We start from the raw sequence: 26,353 nt of genomic DNA, 5'->3' as shown, positions 1-26,353 counted from the left end.
AAACTCACTTGGAGCGACACGCCCACTCGCACAGGGAGGCGGCCATCTTGGCTTCAATTGGCTTTTAAGTGGCTTGTAAGTGGCCCGCCCATCCTCCGTGGAAATAGCCAGAGGTCTTAGCCTGGCAGCATACTGGCTTCTGTCAGAGGCTTCTGTGTCCTGAAATTCGCCAATTTTCCAAATTTCTCCCTTTCTTCACAAAAGCCACACTTTTGGACTCGTATGTACTTATACTACCCCTCTGTCACAGACAGAAGCTTTAATTTGGACGTTTTTGCCTCCAAATTCACGTTTTTCTCAACAGTACAATCACAGGAAGTTTAGTTCGTCTGTTTCCTGTCCGTCTCTCTGTGTGCTCCTCGTACTATATGGGTCTTTCCAAAATATTGCTTCAATATCGAGGGTGCTGCAGGGCTGAAACCCTCTCTCAACGTTTCTTTGGGCAGCCAGGAATTTACCCTGATTAAATAATGATAGAATATATTATTTTCTATATTGTAAATCCATTTCCTGCAAATACACAAGTGCAGGGTATTTCATGATATCATTGTCAAATCCCCTGCAGTAATCACTCAGTCTTAGTAGCTCCATTGGTAGAGAGCTGGGTTAGTGTACAGGAGGTTGCTGGATCAAATCCCAACCAAGACTCTTTTTCACTTGTTTTTCTTTTGGACACATCACTTTCTGGGAAGAAAGCGCATCGTCGCCGACGGTTCCACACTCATTAAAAACAGGGAAATGACCCCTCCAGTGTGTTGTGAGTGCCATGAGTTCAGGACGTTTCCTAGAAGTTCCTGTGCCTGTGTGGCATCACAGCTTGAGCGTTAGATTCCCATCCATTAGGTTGGTGGATCAATATTGACTCTTTCTGACTTCAATTTTTTTTTCTTTTAATTACCCGCGCTTATGGTCCCACCCTCATGAAAAACGCTTTCAAAATATGCGTCACTAAAGAGAAAGAAATGGGGGGATAGTGGGGAGACAGTTGAGGAATCACTGGGGGAAAATGTCGAAAACTATCAGGGAAACGTTCCGGGGGGGGGGGGGGGGGGGGGGGACATGACCTGAAGAATTCTAAACTGTAAATCTGTTTCCTGCAACACACAAGTGCGGGGTCCTGTCATGAAATTAATTTCACATCTGCTGTGTAATTCACTCAGATGAAGTAGCTCCATTGGTAGAGAGCTGAACTAGTGTACAGGAGGTTGCTGGATCAAATCCCAACATTGACTTTTATTTCCTTTTTCTTTTGAACTCAGCACCTTCCAGGAAGATCTCACTAAAAACAGGGAAATAACCTCTCCTCCAATGTGTTGCTGCGACCAAATTTCAGCCTGGGAATTTAGAGAAACCAAGCCATCATCAGGCCCATGTTTCAAGTGAAGGAGTTTGCGAGTCCAAACACAGCCTTGACACTTTTCTATTACTTTCAACTTTTACATGGGCTGCTGCACACATTGTCACAGCCTAAAACACATGAGTCCGGGGCATTTCACCAGAGTTGTTGTGCCTGCGTAGTGTCATAGCTTGAGTGTTGGGATTTTAACCATGAGAGTGCTGGATCAATTCTGACCTTGTTTCTTTTTCTTTCTGTATTCTTTTTCTTCACTGCGCCTATAGTGTCCCACCCTCATGAAAAACGCTTTCTAAATATAAGCCACGAAAGAGACCGAAATGGGGGGATAGGGAAACAATTGAGGCAACACTGCCCGATAATTTACAGGAAAGTAGCCCAGATCAGGCCATACTTACCAAGGAGCTATAGCTCACGGATAGTGTAATTGTCTTTGGTGTAGGAGGTTGCCAGTTCAAATATGGCTGTGACACTTCTCTAATACTTTCTCTTTTCTTGCCGGCATTTTAATAGGATTTCTGATACAGTGAAGTCTGTCAGTGATTTCAACAGTTTTTACAGTTTCTGCAACAAAATAGGGATTTTTGCAACTACAACACAATTATGCAACTACATAGAGATTTTCACAATAGCACTGTAATGCAACTTAATAGGGACTTTCGCATAACATGCAACTTAATTCACCTTATTCTGGACGTTCGCGCGGGCGCCGCCATGAACTGTGCCCGCCCCTTTTCTCCTATGTGTTAACATGGGGCTGGAGGAGTCCACATAAAATCAGTCACTACACGAAAACAAAGCCGTTTTCAGGCCGCGCAGAGAAACGCTGCAGTGTTTATTTGTCGGTGCACATGAACATCGGACATTTTACACAAATCAATCGACTACACATCAGATTTGAGCTGAGAATATTTTCACTCGTTCTCCGTTAAAATGAACGGGCAAAAGTAGGCAGGGCAGAATACGGTGAATAGGGACTTTCGCATAAAATGCACTGTAATGCAACTTAAAGGGACTTTCACATATAATAAACTGTAATGCAACTTAAAGGGACTTTCACATATAATAAACTGTAATGCAACTTAAAGGGACTTTCGCATATAATACACTGTAATGCAACTTTAAGGGACTTTCGCATATAATAAACTGTAATGCAACTTAAAGGGACTTTCGCATATAATGCACTGTAATGCAACTTAAAGGGACTTTCGCATAAAATGCACTATAATGCAACTTAATAGGGACTTTCACATAAAATACACTGTAATGCAACTTAAAGGGACTTTCGCATAAAATGCACTGTAATGCAACTGTAAGGGACTTTCGCATAAAATGTACTGTAATGCAACTTAAAGGGACTTTCGCATAAAATGCACTGTAATGCAACTGTAAGGGACTTTCGCATAAAATGTACTGTAATGCAACTTAAAGGGACTTTCGCATATAATGCACTGTAATGCAACTTAAATCAGTGTGATGAGGATTGGTCGCAAGGGACCACAGCAAACAGAGGTGGTCGTAAGGCGTGAGAGTGAGCAAAAGTGGTAGCAAGGGATGACAACGAGCGGAGGTGGCCGCAAGGGACGAGAGCAACGGGGGCGGTTGCAAGGGACGAGTCCCCAAGAGCGAGGGCCTTCATCGCCGCTTGCGGCTTTAATTATTATTATTATTTTTTTTCTCCGGAAATGATCGCGTTTTTGACCCGCTGAACGTGGGCGAAAGCTCACCAAAATTGGCGGAGGCAATGAGGCAGCGAAAAAATTTATGATATTGGACGAATGGGACACGCCCACAACAAAATGGCTCCACAGCGCCCTCTGGAAGCGGACCCCAATTCAAAAAAATCGGGGCGTTTTTGGGCGTACGCTCGAATCCCTCGGCACAGTGAGAGGGGACATCAGGACAAGCCCAAAACTCACTTGGAGCGCCACGCCCACTCGCACAGGGAGGCGGCCATCTTGGCTTCAAACCCGGACATCGTCTAAACTCATTTTACGTTTTAACGAACTAGTCCCTGGTTTTTCGTCGGATTTAGCTCACATTTAGCACAGCGCATCTAGACATATTGAAATTCAATATTTGCCCAGCGTTTCTCAAAAAAGTTTCACCGTTTCCTCGTAACGACGCGGCAAAAAACACGTAGATTTCACGTTGTTTCCAAGAAAGCTCACGCTCACAGGCATAAACCCACAGAGCTCATATTCATGTCACTAATGCGCCACCTGAAACTGAACAGAATGAAGCCATTAATGTGTAGCCTGCTCCCAGGATAGCGCCCCCTAGCCATACCTTGAAAACTGCACTTTTGAATCTTTTTAATACAATGATGCCAGTATGTTCTAGACACTTTTGGAAACCAAAAAATACATTATAGTCATGTCATATTTTCTAAGATGTGGGCGTGACTTTGACTTTTCATTGGTAATCTGTATGGACCTGTCTTGTTTGTCAACAAACTAGTCCCTGGTTTTTCAGCAGAATAAGCCCATACCTGTTTAAACAGACTCTCCTGACACGGGGCTACAAAAAATACCTGACTTTTTTTTCACTCAGACCCCCCCGTTTTGAATGGCGCCCCCCCCCCAAAAACACGTTTTGTCTTGTAAATTTGACACCACCTCGCAGGCACGCGCTCTATCCAGTCTGGATCATACTTGGCTGACAGAAGGCCACTTACGGTCTGATTCCATAGAGATCAATTACTCCACGGTGCACATCACTATAGCGCCCCCTGCCTATACCCTGAAAAAATTATTTTGTCCGATTTCCGCGAAACTTTCCACATGTCTTCTACTCATCATAACAAACAAAAAAATATATTACACCATGCCTCTATCTCGCTCCGTTCTCCTAATATTTAGGCCCGAGCCGGACGCAGTCGCGGCAAGGGACTATTGTTTTTGGGTGGTTTCTTATTAGGCCCGAGCAACGGACACGCAGTGTCCCGCGAGGGACTAATTAAAACCGTTAACGGGGGACGAAAACGCAAGAATTCACGTAGCAAACGTGAACCGATTCGCAAGTAACAGGGGTCAAAACGTAGTGCTCCGCAAGCTCTAATTTTGGGTGGGGTTCGCGAGAGAAAATAATAAAATATGGCTCAGTGGCGCCCCCTCAAGCACGCAGTTTACATTGAGTCAATGAGAGCCCGGTGGCAAAAAAAATCATCGTACAAAAGTGACATTGGCCAGGGACATAGACCACGTCAAGACATGTCAAAAATGATATTACGACCCCGCCCTAAATGCTACAGGAAGTCGGCCATCTTGGCCCGAACCTCAAACCTTCAAAATCGTACCTCTTGAACTTCTGGTCCCTGATCCTCGAGTTTTCTATGGAAAGCCTCCAATTTTGGCCAACATGTCCCCAACCCATGTGGCTTTCAAAATCATCAATTCAAATTTTGTTCCATTATTGGGCGTGGTCATGACAAGGCCGCAACTGAGAGGCCATTTTCAGCAAATTTCAAAGCCTCATATCTTTCACAGACTCGGCCGGATTGGAAAGGACCCAATCCGGCGCGCGTGCACATTCCACACCTGGACCTAATGGTGTGCACACGCAGCCGCTATCGCCAAAAATGACCCACTGGCGCCCCCTCAAAGTATTGACTTTAAAAATTCGTATACAAAAAACGGGATGGCATGGAGGTGTGGAAAAAATCATACAGACCTTGTCAGTGATGGGGAACAACATATCAAAGCCACGGCTCTCTGAGTAATGTCTTTGTGGGAGAGAAATAATAGCCGAAAAATCATTTCCATTATTATTATTATTATTATTATTATTATTATTTTGGTGCGCCTTTGACCCCAATTTTGACCCCCTGAATATTAACGAAAACTCAATTTTATTTGACTAAATGATCAAAGTTGGTGAAAAATTCAATATTTTGAAGTCTGCAAAATCACACTGTGCATAATGCCTCAGTGGCGCCCCCTCAAGTCTGACCCCTATTCAAATGGAGGCATGAGTTTTTGGCCTAAACCTATGTTATTCGGTACAGTGATAGAGCACATCAAGACAAACGTAAAACGTCATTATAGCTACTTCCTCTGACAAACCGGAAGTCGGCCATATTGGATTGAAAATTTTACCCAGCATTTCTTCGCCTGACATTTTTTCAAGTCACTCTCAGGATTTTGGACCAAATGACATTTAACTTGGTGAGTGCAATCTAGAGGCGTAGAGCTACAATAATCAAGCTCTTTTGTTCAGATATCTGTTACGGTGTGTCTCTACCGCTCTGCTAAAAAACATGCTTTTTCCGCGCCTCTTTGACGACAACTCACAAGGGCATGCAAATTCAGATCACACTCATCTTTGGATCACATAAGCCCCTCTGTGGATCGTACTGATTACCCTTGATAATTGTACAATTTTCACAAAAATAGCGCCCCCTACCTATACCTTCAAAATTACACTTGCACGAAAGTGAAAACAAAGGTGATATCCTGATTCGGCACGTCGCACTGATCAAAAAAGTCTATTACAACATGCCTCTATCTCGCTTAATTTTCTGTATAATTAGGCCCGAGCAACGGACACGCAGTGTCCCGCGAGGGACTAATTAAAACCGTTAACGGGGGACGAAAACGCAAGAATTCACGTAGCAAACGTGAACCGATTCGCAAGTAACAGGGGTCAAAACGTAGTGCTCCGCAAGCTCTAATTTTGGGTGGGGTTCGCGAGAGAAAATAATAAAATATGGCTCAGTGGCGCCCCCTCAAGCACGCAGTTTACATTGAGTCAATGAGAGCCCGGTGGCAAAAAAAATCATCGTACAAAAGTGACATTGGCCAGGGACATAGACCACGTCAAGACATGTCAAAAATGATATTACGACCCCGCCCTAAATGCTACAGGAAGTCGGCCATCTTGGCCCGAACCTCAAACCTTCAAAATCGTACCTCTTGAACTTCTGGTCCCTGATCCTCGAGTTTTCTATGGAAAGCCTCCAATTTTGGCCAACATGTCCCCAACCCATGTGGCTTTCAAAATCATCAATTCAAATTTTGTTCCATTATTGGGCGTGGTCATGACAAGGCCGCAACTGAGAGGCCATTTTCAGCAAATTTCAAAGCCTCATATCTTTCACAGACTCGGCCGGATTGGAAAGGACCCAATCCGGCGCGCGTGCACATTCCACACCTGGACCTAATGGTGTGCACACGCAGCCGCTATCGCCAAAAATGACCCACTGGCGCCCCCTCAAAGTATTGACTTTAAAAATTCGTATACAAAAAACGGGATGGCATGGAGGTGTGGAAAAAATCATACAGACCTTGTCAGTGATGGGGAACAACATATCAAAGCCACGGCTCTCTGAGTAATGTCTTTGTGGGAGAGAAATAATAGCCGAAAAATCATTTCCATTATTATTATTATTATTATTATTATTATTATTTTGGTGCGCCTTTGACCCCAATTTTGACCCCCTGAATATTAACGAAAACTCAATTTTATTTGACTAAATGATCAAAGTTGGTGAAAAATTCAATATTTTGAAGTCTGCAAAATCACACTGTGCATAATGCCTCAGTGGCGCCCCCTCAAGTCTGACCCCTATTCAAATGGAGGCATGAGTTTTTGGCCTAAACCTATGTTATTCGGTACAGTGATAGAGCACATCAAGACAAACGTAAAACGTCATTATAGCTACTTCCTCTGACAAACCGGAAGTCGGCCATATTGGATTGAAAATTTTACCCAGCATTTCTTCGCCTGACATTTTTTCAAGTCACTCTCAGGATTTTGGACCAAATGACATTTAACTTGGTGAGTGCAATCTAGAGGCGTAGAGCTACAATAATCAAGCTCTTTTGTTCAGATATCTGTTACGGTGTGTCTCTACCGCTCTGCTAAAAAACATGCTTTTTCCGCGCCTCTTTGACGACAACTCACAAGGGCATGCAAATTCAGATCACACTCATCTTTGGATCACATAAGCCCCTCTGTGGATCGTACTGATTACCCTTGATAATTGTACAATTTTCACAAAAATAGCGCCCCCTACCTATACCTTCAAAATTACACTTGCACGAAAGTGAAAACAAAGGTGATATCCTGATTCGGCACGTCGCACTGATCAAAAAAGTCTATTACAACATGCCTCTATCTCGCTTAATTTTCTGTATAATTAGGCCCGAGCAACGGACACGCAGTGTCCCGCGAGGGACTAATTAAAACCGTTAACGGGGGACGAAAACGCAAGAATTCACGTAGCAAACGTGAACCGATTCGCAAGTAACAGGGGTCAAAACGTAGTGCTCCGCAAGCTCTAATTTTGGGTGGGGTTCGCGAGAGAAAATAATAAAATATGGCTCAGTGGCGCCCCCTCAAGCACGCAGTTTACATTGAGTCAATGAGAGCCCGGTGGCAAAAAAAATCATCGTACAAAAGTGACATTGGCCAGGGACATAGACCACGTCAAGACATGTCAAAAATGATATTACGACCCCGCCCTAAATGCTACAGGAAGTCGGCCATCTTGGCCCGAACCTCAAACCTTCAAAATCGTACCTCTTGAACTTCTGGTCCCTGATCCTCGAGTTTTCTATGGAAAGCCTCCAATTTTGGCCAACATGTCCCCAACCCATGTGGCTTTCAAAATCATCAATTCAAATGTTGTTCCATTATTGGGCGTGGTCATGACAAGGCCGCAACTGAGAGGCCATTTTCAGCAAATTTCAAAGCCTCATATCTTTCACAGACTCGGCCGGATTGGAAAGGACCCAATCCGGCGCGCGTGCACATTCCACACCTGGACCTAATGGTGTGCACACGCAGCCGCTATCGCCAAAAATGACCCACTGGCGCCCCCTCAAAGTATTGACTTTAAAAATTCGTATACAAAAAACGGGATGGCATGGAGGTGTGGAAAAAATCATACAGACCTTGTCAGTGATGGGGAACAACATATCAAAGCCACGGCTCTCTGAGTAATGTCTTTGTGGGAGAGAAATAATAGCCGAAAAATCATTTCCATTATTATTATTATTATTATTATTATTATTATTTTGGTGCGCCTTTGACCCCAATTTTGACCCCCTGAATATTAACGAAAACTCAATTTTATTTGACTAAATGATCAAAGTTGGTGAAAAATTCAATATTTTGAAGTCTGCAAAATCACACTGTGCATAATGCCTCAGTGGCGCCCCCTCAAGTCTGACCCCTATTCAAATGGAGGCATGAGTTTTTGGCCTAAACCTATGTTATTCGGTACAGTGATAGAGCACATCAAGACAAACGTAAAACGTCATTATAGCTACTTCCTCTGACAAACCGGAAGTCGGCCATATTGGATTGAAAATTTTACCCAGCATTTCTTCGCCTGACATTTTTTCAAGTCACTCTCAGGATTTTGGACCAAATGACATTTAACTTGGTGAGTGCAATCTAGAGGCGTAGAGCTACAATAATCAAGCTCTTTTGTTCAGATATCTGTTACGGTGTGTCTCTACCGCTCTGCTAAAAAACATGCTTTTTCCGCGCCTCTTTGACGACAACTCACAAGGGCATGCAAATTCAGATCACACTCATCTTTGGATCACATAAGCCCCTCTGTGGATCGTACTGATTACCCTTGATAATTGTACAATTTTCACAAAAATAGCGCCCCCTACCTATACCTTCAAAATTACACTTGCACGAAAGTGAAAACAAAGGTGATATCCTGATTCGGCACGTCGCACTGATCAAAAAAGTCTATTACAACATGCCTCTATCTCGCTTAATTTTCTGTATAATTAGGCCCGAGCAACGGACACGCAGTGTCCCGCGAGGGACTAATTAAAACCGTTAACGGGGGACGAAAACGCAAGAATTCACGTAGCAAACGTGAACCGATTCGCAAGTAACAGGGGTCAAAACGTAGTGCTCCGCAAGCTCTAATTTTGGGTGGGGTTCGCGAGAGAAAATAATAAAATATGGCTCAGTGGCGCCCCCTCAAGCACGCAGTTTACATTGAGTCAATGAGAGCCCGGTGGCAAAAAAAATCATCGTACAAAAGTGACATTGGCCAGGGACATAGACCACGTCAAGACATGTCAAAAATGATATTACGACCCCGCCCTAAATGCTACAGGAAGTCGGCCATCTTGGCCCGAACCTCAAACCTTCAAAATCGTACCTCTTGAACTTCTGGTCCCTGATCCTCGAGTTTTCTATGGAAAGCCTCCAATTTTGGCCAACATGTCCCCAACCCATGTGGCTTTCAAAATCATCAATTCAAATTTTGTTCCATTATTGGGCGTGGTCATGACAAGGCCGCAACTGAGAGGCCATTTTCAGCAAATTTCAAAGCCTCATATCTTTCACAGACTCGGCCGGATTGGAAAGGACCCAATCCGGCGCGCGTGCACATTCCACACCTGGACCTAATGGTGTGCACACGCAGCCGCTATCGCCAAAAATGACCCACTGGCGCCCCCTCAAAGTATTGACTTTAAAAATTCGTATACAAAAAACGGGATGGCATGGAGGTGTGGAAAAAATCATACAGACCTTGTCAGTGATGGGGAACAACATATCAAAGCCACGGCTCTCTGAGTAATGTCTTTGTGGGAGAGAAATAATAGCCGAAAAATCATTTCCATTATTATTATTATTATTATTATTATTATTATTTTGGTGCGCCTTTGACCCCAATTTTGACCCCCTGAATATTAACGAAAACTCAATTTTATTTGACTAAATGATCAAAGTTGGTGAAAAATTCAATATTTTGAAGTCTGCAAAATCACACTGTGCATAATGCCTCAGTGGCGCCCCCTCAAGTCTGACCCCTATTCAAATGGAGGCATGAGTTTTTGGCCTAAACCTATGTTATTCGGTACAGTGATAGAGCACATCAAGACAAACGTAAAACGTCATTATAGCTACTTCCTCTGACAAACCGGAAGTCGGCCATATTGGATTGAAAATTTTACCCAGCATTTCTTCGCCTGACATTTTTTCAAGTCACTCTCAGGATTTTGGACCAAATGACATTTAACTTGGTGAGTGCAATCTAGAGGCGTAGAGCTACAATAATCAAGCTCTTTTGTTCAGATATCTGTTACGGTGTGTCTCTACCGCTCTGCTAAAAAACATGCTTTTTCCGCGCCTCTTTGACGACAACTCACAAGGGCATGCAAATTCAGATCACACTCATCTTTGGATCACATAAGCCCCTCTGTGGATCGTACTGATTACCCTTGATAATTGTACAATTTTCACAAAAATAGCGCCCCCTACCTATACCTTCAAAATTACACTTGCACGAAAGTGAAAACAAAGGTGATATCCTGATTCGGCACGTCGCACTGATCAAAAAAGTCTATTACAACATGCCTCTATCTCGCTTAATTTTCTGTATAATTAGGCCCGAGCAACGGACACGCAGTGTCCCGCGAGGGACTAATTAAAACCGTTAACGGGGGACGAAAACGCAAGAATTCACGTAGCAAACGTGAACCGATTCGCAAGTAACAGGGGTCAAAACGTAGTGCTCCGCAAGCTCTAATTTTGGGTGGGGTTCGCGAGAGAAAATAATAAAATATGGCTCAGTGGCGCCCCCTCAAGCACGCAGTTTACATTGAGTCAATGAGAGCCCGGTGGCAAAAAAAATCATCGTACAAAAGTGACATTGGCCAGGGACATAGACCACGTCAAGACATGTCAAAAATGATATTACGACCCCGCCCTAAATGCTACAGGAAGTCGGCCATCTTGGCCCGAACCTCAAACCTTCAAAATCGTACCTCTTGAACTTCTGGTCCCTGATCCTCGAGTTTTCTATGGAAAGCCTCCAATTTTGGCCAACATGTCCCCAACCCATGTGGCTTTCAAAATCATCAATTCAAATGTTGTTCCATTATTGGGCGTGGTCATGACAAGGCCGCAACTGAGAGGCCATTTTCAGCAAATTTCAAAGCCTCATATCTTTCACAGACTCGGCCGGATTGGAAAGGACCCAATCCGGCGCGCGTGCACATTCCACACCTGGACCTAATGGTGTGCACACGCAGCCGCTATCGCCAAAAATGACCCACTGGCGCCCCCTCAAAGTATTGACTTTAAAAATTCGTATACAAAAAACGGGATGGCATGGAGGTGTGGAAAAAATCATACAGACCTTGTCAGTGATGGGGAACAACATATCAAAGCCACGGCTCTCTGAGTAATGTCTTTGTGGGAGAGAAATAATAGCCGAAAAATCATTTCCATTATTATTATTATTATTATTATTATTATTATTTTGGTGCGCCTTTGACCCCAATTTTGACCCCCTGAATATTAACGAAAACTCAATTTTATTTGACTAAATGATCAAAGTTGGTGAAAAATTCAATATTTTGAAGTCTGCAAAATCACACTGTGCATAATGCCTCAGTGGCGCCCCCTCAAGTCTGACCCCTATTCAAATGGAGGCATGAGTTTTTGGCCTAAACCTATGTTATTCGGTACAGTGATAGAGCACATCAAGACAAACGTAAAACGTCATTATAGCTACTTCCTCTGACAAACCGGAAGTCGGCCATATTGGATTGAAAATTTTACCCAGCATTTCTTCGCCTGACATTTTTTCAAGTCACTCTCAGGATTTTGGACCAAATGACATTTAACTTGGTGAGTGCAATCTAGAGGCGTAGAGCTACAATAATCAAGCTCTTTTGTTCAGATATCTGTTACGGTGTGTCTCTACCGCTCTGCTAAAAAACATGCTTTTTCCGCGCCTCTTTGACGACAACTCACAAGGGCATGCAAATTCAGATCACACTCATCTTTGGATCACATAAGCCCCTCTGTGGATCGTACTGATTACCCTTGATAATTGTACAATTTTCACAAAAATAGCGCCCCCTACCTATACCTTCAAAATTACACTTGCACGAAAGTGAAAACAAAGGTGATATCCTGATTCGGCACGTCGCACTGATCAAAAAAGTCTATTACAACATGCCTCTATCTCGCTTAATTTTCTGTATAATTAGGCCCGAGCAACGGACACGCAGTGTCCCGCGAGGGACTAATTAAAACCGTTAACGGGGGACGAAAACGCAAGAATTCACGTAGCAAACGTGAACCGATTCGCAAGTAACAGGGGTCAAAACGTAGTGCTCCGCAAGCTCTAATTTTGGGTGGGGTTCGCGAGAGAAAATAATAAAATATGGCTCAGTGGCGCCCCCTCAAGCACGCAGTTTACATTGAGTCAATGAGAGCCCGGTGGCAAAAAAAATCATCGTACAAAAGTGACATTGGCCAGGGACATAGACCACGTCAAGACATGTCAAAAATGATATTACGACCCCGCCCTAAATGCTACAGGAAGTCGGCCATCTTGGCCCGAACCTCAAACCTTCAAAATCGTACCTCTTGAACTTCTGGTCCCTGATCCTCGAGTTTTCTATGGAAAGCCTCCAATTTTGGCCAACATGTCCCCAACCCATGTGGCTTTCAAAATCATCAATTCAAATGTTGTTCCATTATTGGGCGTGGTCATGACAAGGCCGCAACTGAGAGGCCATTTTCAGCAAATTTCAAAGCCTCATATCTTTCACAGACTCGGCCGGATTGGAAAGGACCCAATCCGGCGCGCGTGCACATTCCACACCTGGACCTAATGGTGTGCACACGCAGCCGCTATCGCCAAAAATGACCCACTGGCGCCCCCTCAAAGTATTGACTTTAAAAATTCGTATACAAAAAACGGGATGGCATGGAGGTGTGGAAAAAATCATACAGACCTTGTCAGTGATGGGGAACAACATATCAAAGCCACGGCTCTCTGAGTAATGTCTTTGTGGGAGAGAAATAATAGCCGAAAAATCATTTCCATTATTATTATTATTATTATTATTATTATTATTTTGGTGCGCCTTTGACCCCAATTTTGACCCCCTGAATATTAACGAAAACTCAATTTTATTTGACTAAATGATCAAAGTTGGTGAAAAATTCAATATTTTGAAGTCTGCAAAATCACACTGTGCATAATGCCTCAGTGGCGCCCCCTCAAGTCTGACCCCTATTCAAATGGAGGCATGAGTTTTTGGCCTAAACCTATGTTATTCGGTACAGTGATAGAGCACATCAAGACAAACGTAAAACGTCATTATAGCTACTTCCTCTGACAAACCGGAAGTCGGCCATATTGGATTGAAAATTTTACCCAGCATTTCTTCGCCTGACATTTTTTCAAGTCACTCTCAGGATTTTGGACCAAATGACATTTAACTTGGTGAGTGCAATCTAGAGGCGTAGAGCTACAATAATCAAGCTCTTTTGTTCAGATATCTGTTACGGTGTGTCTCTACCGCTCTGCTAAAAAACATGCTTTTTCCGCGCCTCTTTGACGACAACTCACAAGGGCATGCAAATTCAGATCACACTCATCTTTGGATCACATAAGCCCCTCTGTGGATCGTACTGATTACCCTTGATAATTGTACAATTTTCACAAAAATAGCGCCCCCTACCTATACCTTCAAAATTACACTTGCACGAAAGTGAAAACAAAGGTGATATCCTGATTCGGCACGTCGCACTGATCAAAAAAGTCTATTACAACATGCCTCTATCTCGCTTAATTTTCTGTATAATTAGGCCCGAGCAACGGACACGCAGTGTCCCGCGAGGGACTAATTAAAACCGTTAACGGGGGACGAAAACGCAAGAATTCACGTAGCAAACGTGAACCGATTCGCAAGTAACAGGGGTCAAAACGTAGTGCTCCGCAAGCTCTAATTTTGGGTGGGGTTCGCGAGAGAAAATAATAAAATATGGCTCAGTGGCGCCCCCTCAAGCACGCAGTTTACATTGAGTCAATGAGAGCCCGGTGGCAAAAAAAATCATCGTACAAAAGTGACATTGGCCAGGGACATAGACCACGTCAAGACATGTCAAAAATGATATTACGACCCCGCCCTAAATGCTACAGGAAGTCGGCCATCTTGGCCCGAACCTCAAACCTTCAAAATCGTACCTCTTGAACTTCTGGTCCCTGATCCTCGAGTTTTCTATGGAAAGCCTCCAATTTTGGCCAACATGTCCCCAACCCATGTGGCTTTCAAAATCATCAATTCAAATGTTGTTCCATTATTGGGCGTGGTCATGACAAGGCCGCAACTGAGAGGCCATTTTCAGCAAATTTCAAAGCCTCATATCTTTCACAGACTCGGCCGGATTGGAAAGGACCCAATCCGGCGCGCGTGCACATTCCACACCTGGACCTAATGGTGTGCACACGCAGCCGCTATCGCCAAAAATGCCTTTAATTGGCTTTTAAGTGGCTTGTAAGTGGCCCGCCCATCCTCCGTGAAAATCGCCAGAGGTCTTAGCCTAGCAGTATGCTGGCCTCTGTCAGAGGTCTCTCCTGAAATTCGCCAGTTTTCCAAATTTCCCCCTTTCTTCACAAAATCTACACTTTTGGACTTGTATATACTTATACTACCCCTCTGTCACAGACATCAGCTTTAATTTGGACGTTTTTGCCTCCAAATTCACGTTTCTCTCAACCGTACAATCACAGGAAGTTCAATTTGACTGTTTCCTGTCCGTCTCTCTGTGTGTTCCTCATACTATATGGGTCTTACCAAATAATTGCTTCAATATCGAGGGTGCTGCAGGGCTGAAACCCCCTCTCAACGATTCTTTGGGCAGCCAGGAATTTACCCCAATTACAAAATGATACAATATATTATTTTCTAAACTGTTGATCCGTTTCCTGCAAACACACAAGTGCGGAGTCTCTCATGACATTTATTTCACATCCGCTGTTTTTTTCTCAGCCGAAGTAGCTCCGTTGGTAGAGAGCTGGGTTAGTGTACAGGAGGTTGCTGGATCAAATCCTGACTTTGACTCTTTTTCATTTTTTTTTCTTTTGGACTCAGCACTTTCTGGTTAGAACATGCATCGTCGCCGATGGTTCCACACTCATTAAAAACAGGGAAATGACCCCTCCAGTGTGTTGCTGGGATCAAATTTCAGCCTGTGAATTTAGAAAACCCAAGCAGTCATCAGGCCCATGTTTGCATGGAATTACAGCTCAGCTCATGGTTGTCTCAAGTGAAGGAGGTAGCTAGTCCAAACACAACCTTGACACTTTAATATTGTCTTCACCTTTTCCATTGCCCGCAGCACACATTGTCACAGCTTAAAACACATGATTGCGGGACGTTTCCCAGAAGTTCCTGTGCCTGTGTGGCATCGTAGCTTTAGTGTTGGATTCCCAACCATTAGGTTGCTGGATCAAATCTGACTTAACTTTTTTTTTTTTTTTTTTACCGCGCTTATGGTCCCACCCTCATGAAGAACGCTGTCAAAATATGCGTCACTAAAGAGAAAGAAATGTGGGGATAGTAGGGAGACAATTGAGGCAACACTGGGGAAAATGTCCAAAACAATTGGGGAAGTGTCGGGGGGTGTGAAGTGGGGGGTTGGCGGTGGGGGGGGGGGGGGGGACATGACCTGAACAATTCTAAACTGTAAATCCGTTTCTTGCAAGCACTCAAGTACGGGATCTCTCATGACATTAACTTTACATCTGCTGATTTATTTACTCAACTTGAGTAGCTCCATTGGTAGAGTGCTGAGCTAGTGTGCAGGAGGATGCTGGATCAATTCCCAACCTAAACTGTTTTTTATTTCCTTTTTCTTTTGGACTCAGCACCTTCCAGTAAGAACATGAATCATTGCCTATGGTCCCACACTCATTAAAAACGGAAAAAAAACTCTCCTCCAGTGTGTTGCTGGTACAAAATTGCAGCCTGGGAATTTAAATAAGCCAAGCTGTCATCAGGCCCATGTTTCAAGTGAAGGAGGTTGCTAGTCCAAACACAGCCTTGACACTTTTCTATTGCTTTCACCTTTTACATGGGCCACTGCACACATTGTCACATGAGTACAGCACGTTTCATAAGATTTCTGTGCCCGTGTAGCGTTATTGCTTGTGCATTGGGTTTCCAACCATGAGATTGCTGGGTCAATTTTGACCTTTGCTCTTTTTTTTTTTTTTTTTAACCGCACCTACGGTCCCACTCTCATGAAAAACGCTTTCATATGCGTCACTAAAGAGCTAGAAATGGGGGGATCGTAGGAAAACAATTGAGGCAACACTAGGGAAAATGTCGAAAACAATCGAGGAAATGTATGGGGGGGGCATGACTTGAAGCTACCTCTCTCCTCCAGTGGGATGCTGGGAACTAACTTCTGCTCGATAACTTAGACAAAACTAGCCCACATCACAGTCCAAGTACCATGGAGCTGCAGCTCAGTGATAGTGTGCTTGTCTCTGGTGTAGGAGGTTGCTAGTTCAAATATGGCTGTGACACTTTTCTAATGCTTTCTCTTTTCTTGCCGGCATTTTAATAGGATTATGATACAGTGAAGTCTGTCTGTGATTTTAGCAGTTTATACAGTGTTAAGAGTTTCTGCAATTTCAACAGTTCTTACAGTTTCTGCAACAAAATAGGGATTTTTGCAATTACAACACAATTATGCCACTACATAGGGATTTTCACAATAGCACTATAATGCTACTTAAAGGGACTTTCGCATATAATGCACTGTAATGCAACTTAAAGGGACTTTCGCATATAATGCACTGTAATGCAACTTAAAGGGACTTTCGCATATAATGCACTGTAATGCAACTTAAACGGACTTTCGCATATAATGCACTGTAATGCAACTTAAAGGCACTTTCGCATATAATGCACTGTAATGCAACTTAAAGGGACTTTCGCATATAATGCACTGTAATGCACCTTAAAGGCACTTTCGCATATAATGCACTGTAATGCAACTTAAAGGGACTTTCGCATATAATGCACTGTAATGCAACTTAATAGGGATTTTCGCGTCAAAATGAGCGAGTTCAATCATGGAGCTCGCAAGGACCTAGTGTGATGAAGAGTGGTCGCAAGGGACGAGAGCGAGCGGGGTGGTCGCAAGAGACGAGAGCGAGCGGGGAGTGCGCCAGGGGCGAGGGCCTTTATCGCCGCGCGCGGCTTTAATTTTTTTTGTAATTCATGCAGTTCTTATGTTTGAAGAGTTTCGTGGCGTTAGGCTTGTGCTAGGCTAGCGCATTTCTATGGTATCAGCTAGCCTGCATTAACCTCTTACCACCCGCCTGAACCAAATGCATTCTGTCCTCTTTGGCCATTATATAGGTCTGTGTAACACCTAATTTGAAAGCTAAGACCCACAAAACTGATCTTTTTCCTCGCAATGTTGCTGTGTTGTGTCACCTTTTTTATGTTTTTGTTTTTTTTCTTTTTGGTCAAATTTTTGTTGAGTTTTTGTATGATTATTTTTTGAGTTTTTGTCACATTTTTGTTGAATTTTTGTCACTTTTTATTTTTTATTTTTGTCACTTTTTGGTTGAGTTTTTGTCACATTTTTGTAGAATTTTTGTAGAATTTTTTGGTTGATTTTTTGTTGAATTTTTGTTGAATTTTTTTCACTTTTGGTTGAGTTTTTGTCACATTTTTGTTGAATTTTTGTAGAATTTTTTTCACTTTTTATTTTTGTCACTTTTTGGTAGAATTTTTGTTGAATTTTTGTTGAATTTTTTGGTTGAGTTTTTGTCACATTTTTGTTGAATTTTTTTCACTTTTTGGTTGAGTTTTTGTCACATTTTTGTTATATTTTTGTTGAATTCATGTTGAATTTTTTTTCACTTTTTGGTTGCGTTTACATCCTTGTTTTCTTCTCATTGGAATATAACTGACCTGCATCACATGAATGATCGCATTTTGAGGGACTATTTTTTAGCAGATCACTCCGCCGCTGCGTAGCTTATACAACCACGAAAGCTTATTTTAAATGCAAAAATCGAGTTTAGTTTTTGATCGTTTGTGTCTTAAATATTGTGAGTTTTCTGGTGGGTGTTATTAAAATGTTATATTAAAAAGAGCCAGTCCTTTGAACGGCTCTTTGAAATGAATGGATCCCAGTAAAGAGCCATAAATCAAGGCCATAATGGAACCAAATGAATGACCTTTTTAAATAAACCTCGTGCTCAAAATGAATTATTTCGGCAATGTTTTATTCCTCAAACTCCAAAGTACTGAGTCGTTTCTGCCACAGGAGGCTGCAGACCTGCCCCGACTGAGATCCACCTCAGAGCGATAAACCTCACGCCCCTGTGTCTGTATTGTCCTGTATCGTGCAGTCGCTTTCGTTTTTTCCGACGGTGATTTCGGTGTCAGTTATAAACCCCGTCCTCGCTCACAGCTGGGCGTCCCACACTGGAGCCACTGTCCCGCTCGGGCCCAGACACAAGCAGCTTTCTCCCTGTCCCCTCTCTCGCTCCTGCCCTCCCTGCCTCATCCCTTTCTCCTCCTCCTGAAGTGCATCAAAATCACATTTAAAGGCGACCTGTACCCAGTTTCTTTCTCGTGGGGGATAATAGTCGTGTCAGCGTTTTCTCAAAGTAGATAAACCCCTTAACTCCCACCTGAACCGAGCACATTTTCTCCAGTTTGGCTTTACCCCAGTCCAAAAGCTTCTGGAAAAAAGCTGTGACAAAAAAATTATGGAAATGTGACAAAAAAGTAACGAATAATTGATGAAAAAGTGGCAAAAATGTCACAAGAAATTGACAAGAAATTGACAAAAAAATGACCAAAAAAATTACAAAAATGTGATAAAAAATTGACCAAAAAATGACAAAAAATTGACCAAAAAATGACAAATGTGACAAAGAAATTTACAAAAAAATGACAAAAAAAATGACAAAAAAATGACAAAAATGACAAAAAAATGTACAAAAATGTGATAAAAAATTGATGAAAAAATGACAAAAATGTGACAAAAAATGACAAAAATGTGATAAAAAATTGACACAAAAATGACAAAAATGTGACAAACAATTGACGAAATAATGACAAAAAAAATGACAAAAAAAATGACAAAAATGTGATAAAGAAATTATGAAAAAATGACCAAAATTTGACAAAAAATAACCAAAAAAATGACAAAAATTTGATAAAAAATTGACGAAAAAATGACAAAAATGTGACAAAAAATGACACAAAAATTACAAAAATGTGACAAAAATGAGTTGAATACCCAACAAAAAAAATGATGAAAAAAAAAAAATCTGACGTGAGGAAAAAGATCCTCTCGGTTCAGGCGGGAGTTAAGAGGTTAAAGTGAGTGAAGGATTAGTTCGGATCAGGTACAGGGCCTTTCCATCCCCATCTCTCTGGAGCACAACTCTGTCACTCTACTCTTTCTGCCTTTGTGGTGGCCTTAACCTGAAGAACCAGTCGGTCTTTACGAGTGACTAACCCTGCCTGTACTCCCTGACAACTCAAGTTACGTAAGAAAAAGGAGAGCGGTTCATGTACACGACCAGATAAAAGTTCGGACACACCCTCTCGTTTAATGGTTTTTCTTTATTTACCAGACAGCGTTGGAGATTCTCAACTTCCTGACAGGGTTGTTTTGTGCAGAGGTCAGGTTTTAACACAGTTCACAGCCCTATTTGAAAACTGTTTGAATCACATAATGGCCAGAACCAAAAACACTGGGAATATCACATGTCATATTATGTTTATTCCCTCCATTATTACACTGAACTCAAGCAGGTTTTCCACATTCAATATTTTTTTGCTCGTCAGGGTGATTAAAGCTATTAAGTGTATGTGTAAATACAAAAACATTTGATGAAAATTGAAAAAATATATACTATTTTGAAAATCAGCCGTTAGTGTGAATGGGTGTTTTGCTTGGTCCCAGTGACCTGCTCATTCTGAACATCAGACTCAGGTTTGGACTCTGCGCTCTGGCCCCGCCCCCTCAGTCGAACTGTCAAACCAACGGTACAGATCCAAATGCGCTGGTTCAACCTCTTTTTTTTTTTTTTTTTTGTCACTTTTGTTGAGTTTTTGTAATTTTTTTGTTGAATTTTTGTCACATTTTTGTTGAATATTTGTAATTTCTTTGTTGAGTTTTTGTCACATTTTTGTCACATTTTTGTAATTTCTTTGTTGAGTTTTTGTCTTATTTTTGTCACATTTTTGATGATTTTTTGTCACTTTTTGGTTGAGTTTTTGTCACATTTTTGATGATTTTTTGTCACATTTTTGTTGAATTTTTGTCATATTTTTGTTGAATATTTGTAATTTCTTTGTTGAGTTTTTGTCACATTTTTGTCACATTTTTGTAATTTCTTTGTTGTGTTTTTGTCACATTTTTGTCACATTTTTGTCAATTTTTTGTAATTTCTTTGTTGAGTTTTTGTCTTATTTTTGTCATATTTTTGTTGAATTTTTGTTGTTGAATTTTTGTCACATTTTTGTTGAATTTTTGTCATATTTTTGTTGAATTTTTGTCACACTTTTGTTGAATTTTTGTCACATTTTTGTTGAATTTTTGTCACTTCTTGTTTGAGTTTTTGTCACATTTTTGTTGAATTTTTGTCACATTTTTGTTGCGTTTACATCCTTGTTTTCTTCTCATTTTTTGTGGCTGTTTTGGTGCTTTTTTCCCAAGAAGCTTTTTGATTAGGGTAAAGCCAAACTGGAGAAAATGGGATCCGTTCAGGTGGGAGTTAAGAGGTTAAGCTTTTGTTAAAGTGATATTTCAGGATTTTTGACAGAGGGCCTCATTTCCTAGTTATCCAGAGTGTTGCTGATTTCTGGAGATATTTTTTTGTAATTCATGCAGTTCTTATATTTGAAGAGTTCCGTGGCGCTAGGCTAGTGCAAGGCTAGCGCATTTCTATGGTATCAGCTAGCCTGCATTAAAAACAGTCTGACCCGCTCCACAGAGCACCTGAGGGAAATCACTTATGACACCAGACTAACCATATAAATGTCTGTGTCAGATCTTGTATACGCAGGACATTATCATCTTTGCACGTAAATTGAAATGTGTGTATCAGATACAAAGCCACGGGTTTCGTGGCAGAGGAGGCAACGGCACGGCCACAGACGCTTCTCCTTCCTCTCGCTCCTCGGATCAGATTGAGAGGAAAACTCCTGTTGTAAATCGAAGTCACCATCATCAGTCTGACGGTGCACAGGCTCCTCTCTCTTTATGACCGATATTACAGAAAAATGTATCAAACTTTGGCTCTGTCCACGTTAAAGGCGCCGCTGTTGTAGCGAGGGCTGATGCTCTCGGCCTCCGGAGAGTTTTACGCACTCTGGTCCAAAGCAGCTCTTGAGGTTCGGTTCTGGAGCGACACATTTAGGTCCAGAACAAGCTCATCCACGTCTGATGCATAAGACTGTTTCGCCTGTATAAGTGTGTTTCCCGTGTTTAACGGGTCTATATTGAACAGATTGTGATAAACATTTTCTTTTCTCCAAAATGTCTTTGGGAACCCCCGAGTTTAGCAATAGAAGTGGAAATCCATCATTATTTCAAGAGCCGTAGGTCAGCCAGTCCAGAAAATTGTAACATTTTTGAATATGTGCCCAAGCGCAGTTGCAAAACCATCACCGTTACGTCAAACCTGGCAGAGATGAGGAAGTAAGATCAAAAGTAGGGCAAGGGTTGGAAATGCTGAAACCGACAGTAGGCCGATATGATTAGTGATTTAATCTGATGTATTTTCTATCTCTCAAATCGTCTATTGTTAACATTTGTTGCTGTTGACACTAGTAATGACTGTGTAATGTATACAAATAGAATCCCTGAGTATTTATCTAGTGTTTTTTGAGGGCATGGGCTGTTGTGCAACATGTGCAGAGCAGTTCTTTAAAAGGAGGAGGCACTTCCCTCTTAAACGTGACTTCACACAGCCTCCCTGGGAGACTCTGGGGGAGGGTTGATCTTAAACCTCCTCTGTCCGATGCAAAAGACGAGTCTCTATCTCTATTCATTCCAGAGATATTTGCAAAGGTCATCGAGGAGTTGATATCCTCAAAATCTTGGCCGTAATCTGGGGTTTAGGTGGAACATCATCAGGACAGTGACCCCCAAACACATCTCCAGGCTGTGAAAAATGACTCGGAAGATGATTTATTTATTTGATCGGGACATGTTTGAACAATTAACAAGTAACACTCTCCAACATTTATAGCCAAGGCTGAGGATGAGGGAACTCCTTCAAGGACCTCGTGAAGCTCATGCCAAGAGTGAGCAAAGTGTGCACCTGAACTTTTGCTGACCGATACTAAAATATTTGTTCTCTAGAACCAGGAAACAGAGAAATAATGTTTGGAAGATTTGCAAATTTACTTATTGGGTTCATCTCATCATCAATGTCAAGAAATGCGTGAAATATGGGGGAAAAATTCGGGGTGGGAAAAAGTGTGAAATTGGGAGAAATTGTGGGAAAAATTGGGGGATATAGGGAAAATTATTCAAGCAAAAATGAGGGGAAAAAAATTGGAAAATGGGAAAAAATGTGGGCAAAAATGACAAAACTGTTTTTACAAAAAAATTGGGAAAATTTGGCCCCAAAAAATAAATTAACGAGAAATCATCCAAACCCGGGAGGAGCTCGGAGTAGAGTCGCTGCTCCGTCATGTCGAAACGAGCCAGCTGTGGTGGCTTGGGCTCCTGTTCAGGATACCTCCTGGCCGCTCGGGAGGTGTTCCAGGCATGTCCTATTGGGACAAGGCCTCGGGGAACGCTGGAGGGACTATGTCTCTGAGCTGGTCCCCCCAGAACAGCTGGAGGAGGTGTGTGTGGATCGGGAAGTTTGGGCATCTCTGCTGAGACTGCTGCCCCCGCGACCCGGCCCCGGATAAAGCAAAATTCAATCTTTATTTTCTTTATTAAGGACACAAGTGAGACCACATGATCCATATTTAGGTTTAAAAGAAAAATATTAAAGGAATAGGCCACCGTTTTTACATACTAAAATATGTTCTTACCTCACTTTAGACGTGTTAATATATCCCCGTCTGGTCTTTGTCCGTGCGCTCTGCCAGGCAAACGGAGCACATACGCAGCCTCTCCCACATGTCACATAGCTCCGAAAAAGCTCACGATAGAAGCTACCAAGCTCTTCCACGTGTTCCCTATTTAAATAAAGTTACGTGAAGTGTTTTCATGCAAAGTATATTTACACAGAAATGTAACATGTCGATTTTATAAGCAAATAAAAAGGGGGACTATATTGTGAGGCGTAATGATACGAGGAGTAAAACGTCCGCGCAGTAACTCCTAAAGGTTATTGACGGAAGTGAACGGGGGAAGTCTTTAGGAGTTACTACGCGGACGCTGTGCTCCTCGTATCATTACGCCTCACAATATAGTCCCCCTTTTTATTTGCTTATAAAATCGACATGTTACATTTCTGTGTAAATATACTTCGCATGAAAACACTTCACGTAACTTTATTTAAATAGGGAACACGTGGAAGAGCTTGGTAGCTTCTATCGTGAGCTTTTTCGGAGCTATGTGACATGTGGGAGAGGCTGCGTATGTGCTCCGTTTGCGTGACAGAGCGCGCGGACAAAGACCAGACGGGGATATATTAACACGTCTAAAGTGAGGTAAGAACATATTTTAGTATGTAAAAACGGTGGCCTATTCCTTTAAAATACTGCAGATAATAGCAGCAACAAAACAAGGTACTAGCAATTCTCTAGCTGCCACTCACATAAAGACACGAGCACCAAGAATGAACTCCTGACCTGCCCCTTAAACTCTACAGGGATGCAAACAGTTGGGATATTTTTGGAAACGCTGCAATGTTGGGTTTGACAAACTTCGCTTATGTGGAAACCCAACGATTCTGTAGGAAGTTCTATTCTGTCTTGACGCTCTCTCTTGATTGGATGATGTTTTGTCGTCGTGTAAAGCTCAGTCGTGTCGTGTTGTTATATTTGTGTGTCTCTGCCCCCAGGATGCGTGAGGACATGTCCGCGGTGCTGGCAGTGAAGCCGGAGGAGGGGGACCCGGGGGAGCGGCTGTCCCAGGATGAGATCGTGTCGCGCACGAAGCAGGTGGTGGCCGGGCTGGAGGCGCTGAAGCAGGAGCACACCTCCATCCTGGACGGGCTGCTGGGGACGCTGCGCTGCCTCAAACAGGACGAGGCGCAGGGCGAGGGCGTCGAGGAGAAGAGCCTCATGATCAAGAAGAGCCTGGACATGCTGGAGCTGGGGCTGAGCGAGGCGCAGGTGAGGGAGGAGTCCACCACACGCCCCACAGATTCACCTGGACCTGCCTCAGCGAGTCCCAAACAAAACAGAGAAAACAAAACCACTAAACCTGGATTAAAGCAGGAGTGACATCGGTAAACACACAGCTCAACACAGCCGAGCTCAGGGAAGTTAGAAAGTAAAACCACAAAGCTCAATTCATCGAAGACTCACCAAGAATTTCAGGAATAATTATAATAATGAACATTTTGACCATATTTTTCCTCCCTTTTCCCCTAAATGATGACTCTGGGATCGTTCTTTCCCTGGGATTTGCTGAAAACGAAACACAGTGATGTTGTTGATGTACTAAACAGAGCAGATAATTGGAACATTTGCTTCACGGACAAAAGGCACAATGATTCTAGTGTGTTTTTGTATATTATATTTAAAGCAGTACTAAGTAACTCTTCCCCCTAGAGGCCATGAGCGCAAGTTACGATTTTTTTAACTCATTAATTGTCTTGGAGAGTAAATGCTACGCTGACAGAAAAGACAAAGGGACAGAGGGATGTTGTTCATACAATTATACAATGGAAATAATTGTTTTCACTCAAACTTGGCTGTAAATACTGTTTAAAGTGACGTTCGCCTGCAGTTAGCTTTGCCCGTTAGCCTGTTAGCTTCTTCTTTGTGATTCCATTACACTACAAAAAGTGAATATCAAGCATTGGCTTAAATGACTTGAATTGAGGAAATGTATCTTGTTTTGAGCGGTTTTCACTCATTTAGACACTTTTCCTGATCGGACCAAGTTTACTTTGCTTGTTTGAGGACATTTCAGACCAGTTCTAAGGTAAATCTCGCTTGAAATAAGAAAGTAAAACTGCCAATGAGATAAGACCAATTTTCTTACTCCATTGGCAAAGAAAATGACCTGAAATAAGGACGAAATGTATTGAAATGAGTCAGAAACATCTCAGAACAAGTGAAATAATCTAGGACAAATGCCCAAGAACTTCTTAACTAGTCAAAACAACTAAAATTTGGATTATTATGCTCAAGTTGAGATGTTTATACTGATCTAGTTAAATACTTTTTGCAGTGTAGTGTGTATTGGTGGCTCCGGACCCTCCAATCATCCCATAAACACTTGTATCACCCCCACAGGGACTACGGGAAGGATTTATTAAAGGAATAGGCCACCGTTTTTACATACTGAGATATGTTCTTACCTTAGCTTTGACGAGTTCTTTAGGACCTGTCTGATCTTCCCCCGTGCCTTCAGTCACGTAAACACAGCGCAGACGGCGTTAGCATTTAGCCTCTCCCTCTCTCCTCTATAGCTCCAAAACTGGTCAAGATAGAAGCTACCAAGCTCGAAATCCGCGCAGTAATCTTCACTTTACTGTGCGGATGCCAAATTACTCCTGGTATTATTACGCCTTACAAAATAGTCCCCCCTTTTATCCGCTTAGAAAATCCACATTGTTTAATTTTGTGTAATTATACTTTGTAGTGGAACACTTCACGTAACCATATTTAAATAGGGAAAACGTGGAAGAGCTTGGTAGCTTCTATCTTGACCTGTTTTGGAGCTATAGTGGAGAGAGGGAGAGGCTAAATGCTAACGCCGTCTGTGTTTACGTGACTGAAGGCACGGGGGAAGATCAGACAGGTCCTAAAGAACTCGTCAAAGGTTAGAACATATCTCAGTATTTAAAAACGGTGGCCTATTCCTTTAAGGTAAACACGTTGCTTAGTGCTGCTTTAAATGTAGGATTCACTTTTTGGGTTTGCATTTGACATCCAGTTGGTTAAGTTTCTGCTTTTTGTGGGTGGAATACATGTCCATTGGCCACTAAACATCATCTTATAATATGTTAATGATGGATAAACCGCAGCTGTTATATAAATGTCACACGTTGCCATACGTTAACATAGGGCCTGGCTCCAGTCATTT

The 26,353-nt window shown here is 42.3% G+C and overlaps 1 protein-coding gene across 4 annotated transcripts in view; it reads left to right on the top strand.

The window, feature by feature from the left end:
* klc1a (kinesin light chain 1a) overlaps positions 1–26,353 on the top strand; it is a 64,082-nt gene that overhangs the window by 13,228 nt on the left and 24,501 nt on the right. For all 4 annotated transcript variants that reach the window (XM_079573478.1, XM_079573479.1, XM_079573480.1 and 1 more), the window contains exon 2: positions 24,156–24,429. In XM_079573478.1, the coding sequence (XP_079429604.1) occupies positions 24,157–24,429 (273 nt within the window). In that variant the 5' untranslated portion in view covers position 24,156. The remainder of the gene's footprint in view (positions 1–24,155; positions 24,430–26,353) is intronic.

This window comes from Gobius niger (genome assembly GCF_951799975.1).
Source record: "Gobius niger genome assembly, chromosome: 16".
Lineage (NCBI taxonomy): Eukaryota > Metazoa > Chordata > Actinopteri > Gobiiformes > Gobiidae > Gobius > Gobius niger.
Note: the sequence above shows the minus strand (reverse complement) of the source record. Positions and strands in the feature narration are given on the sequence as shown.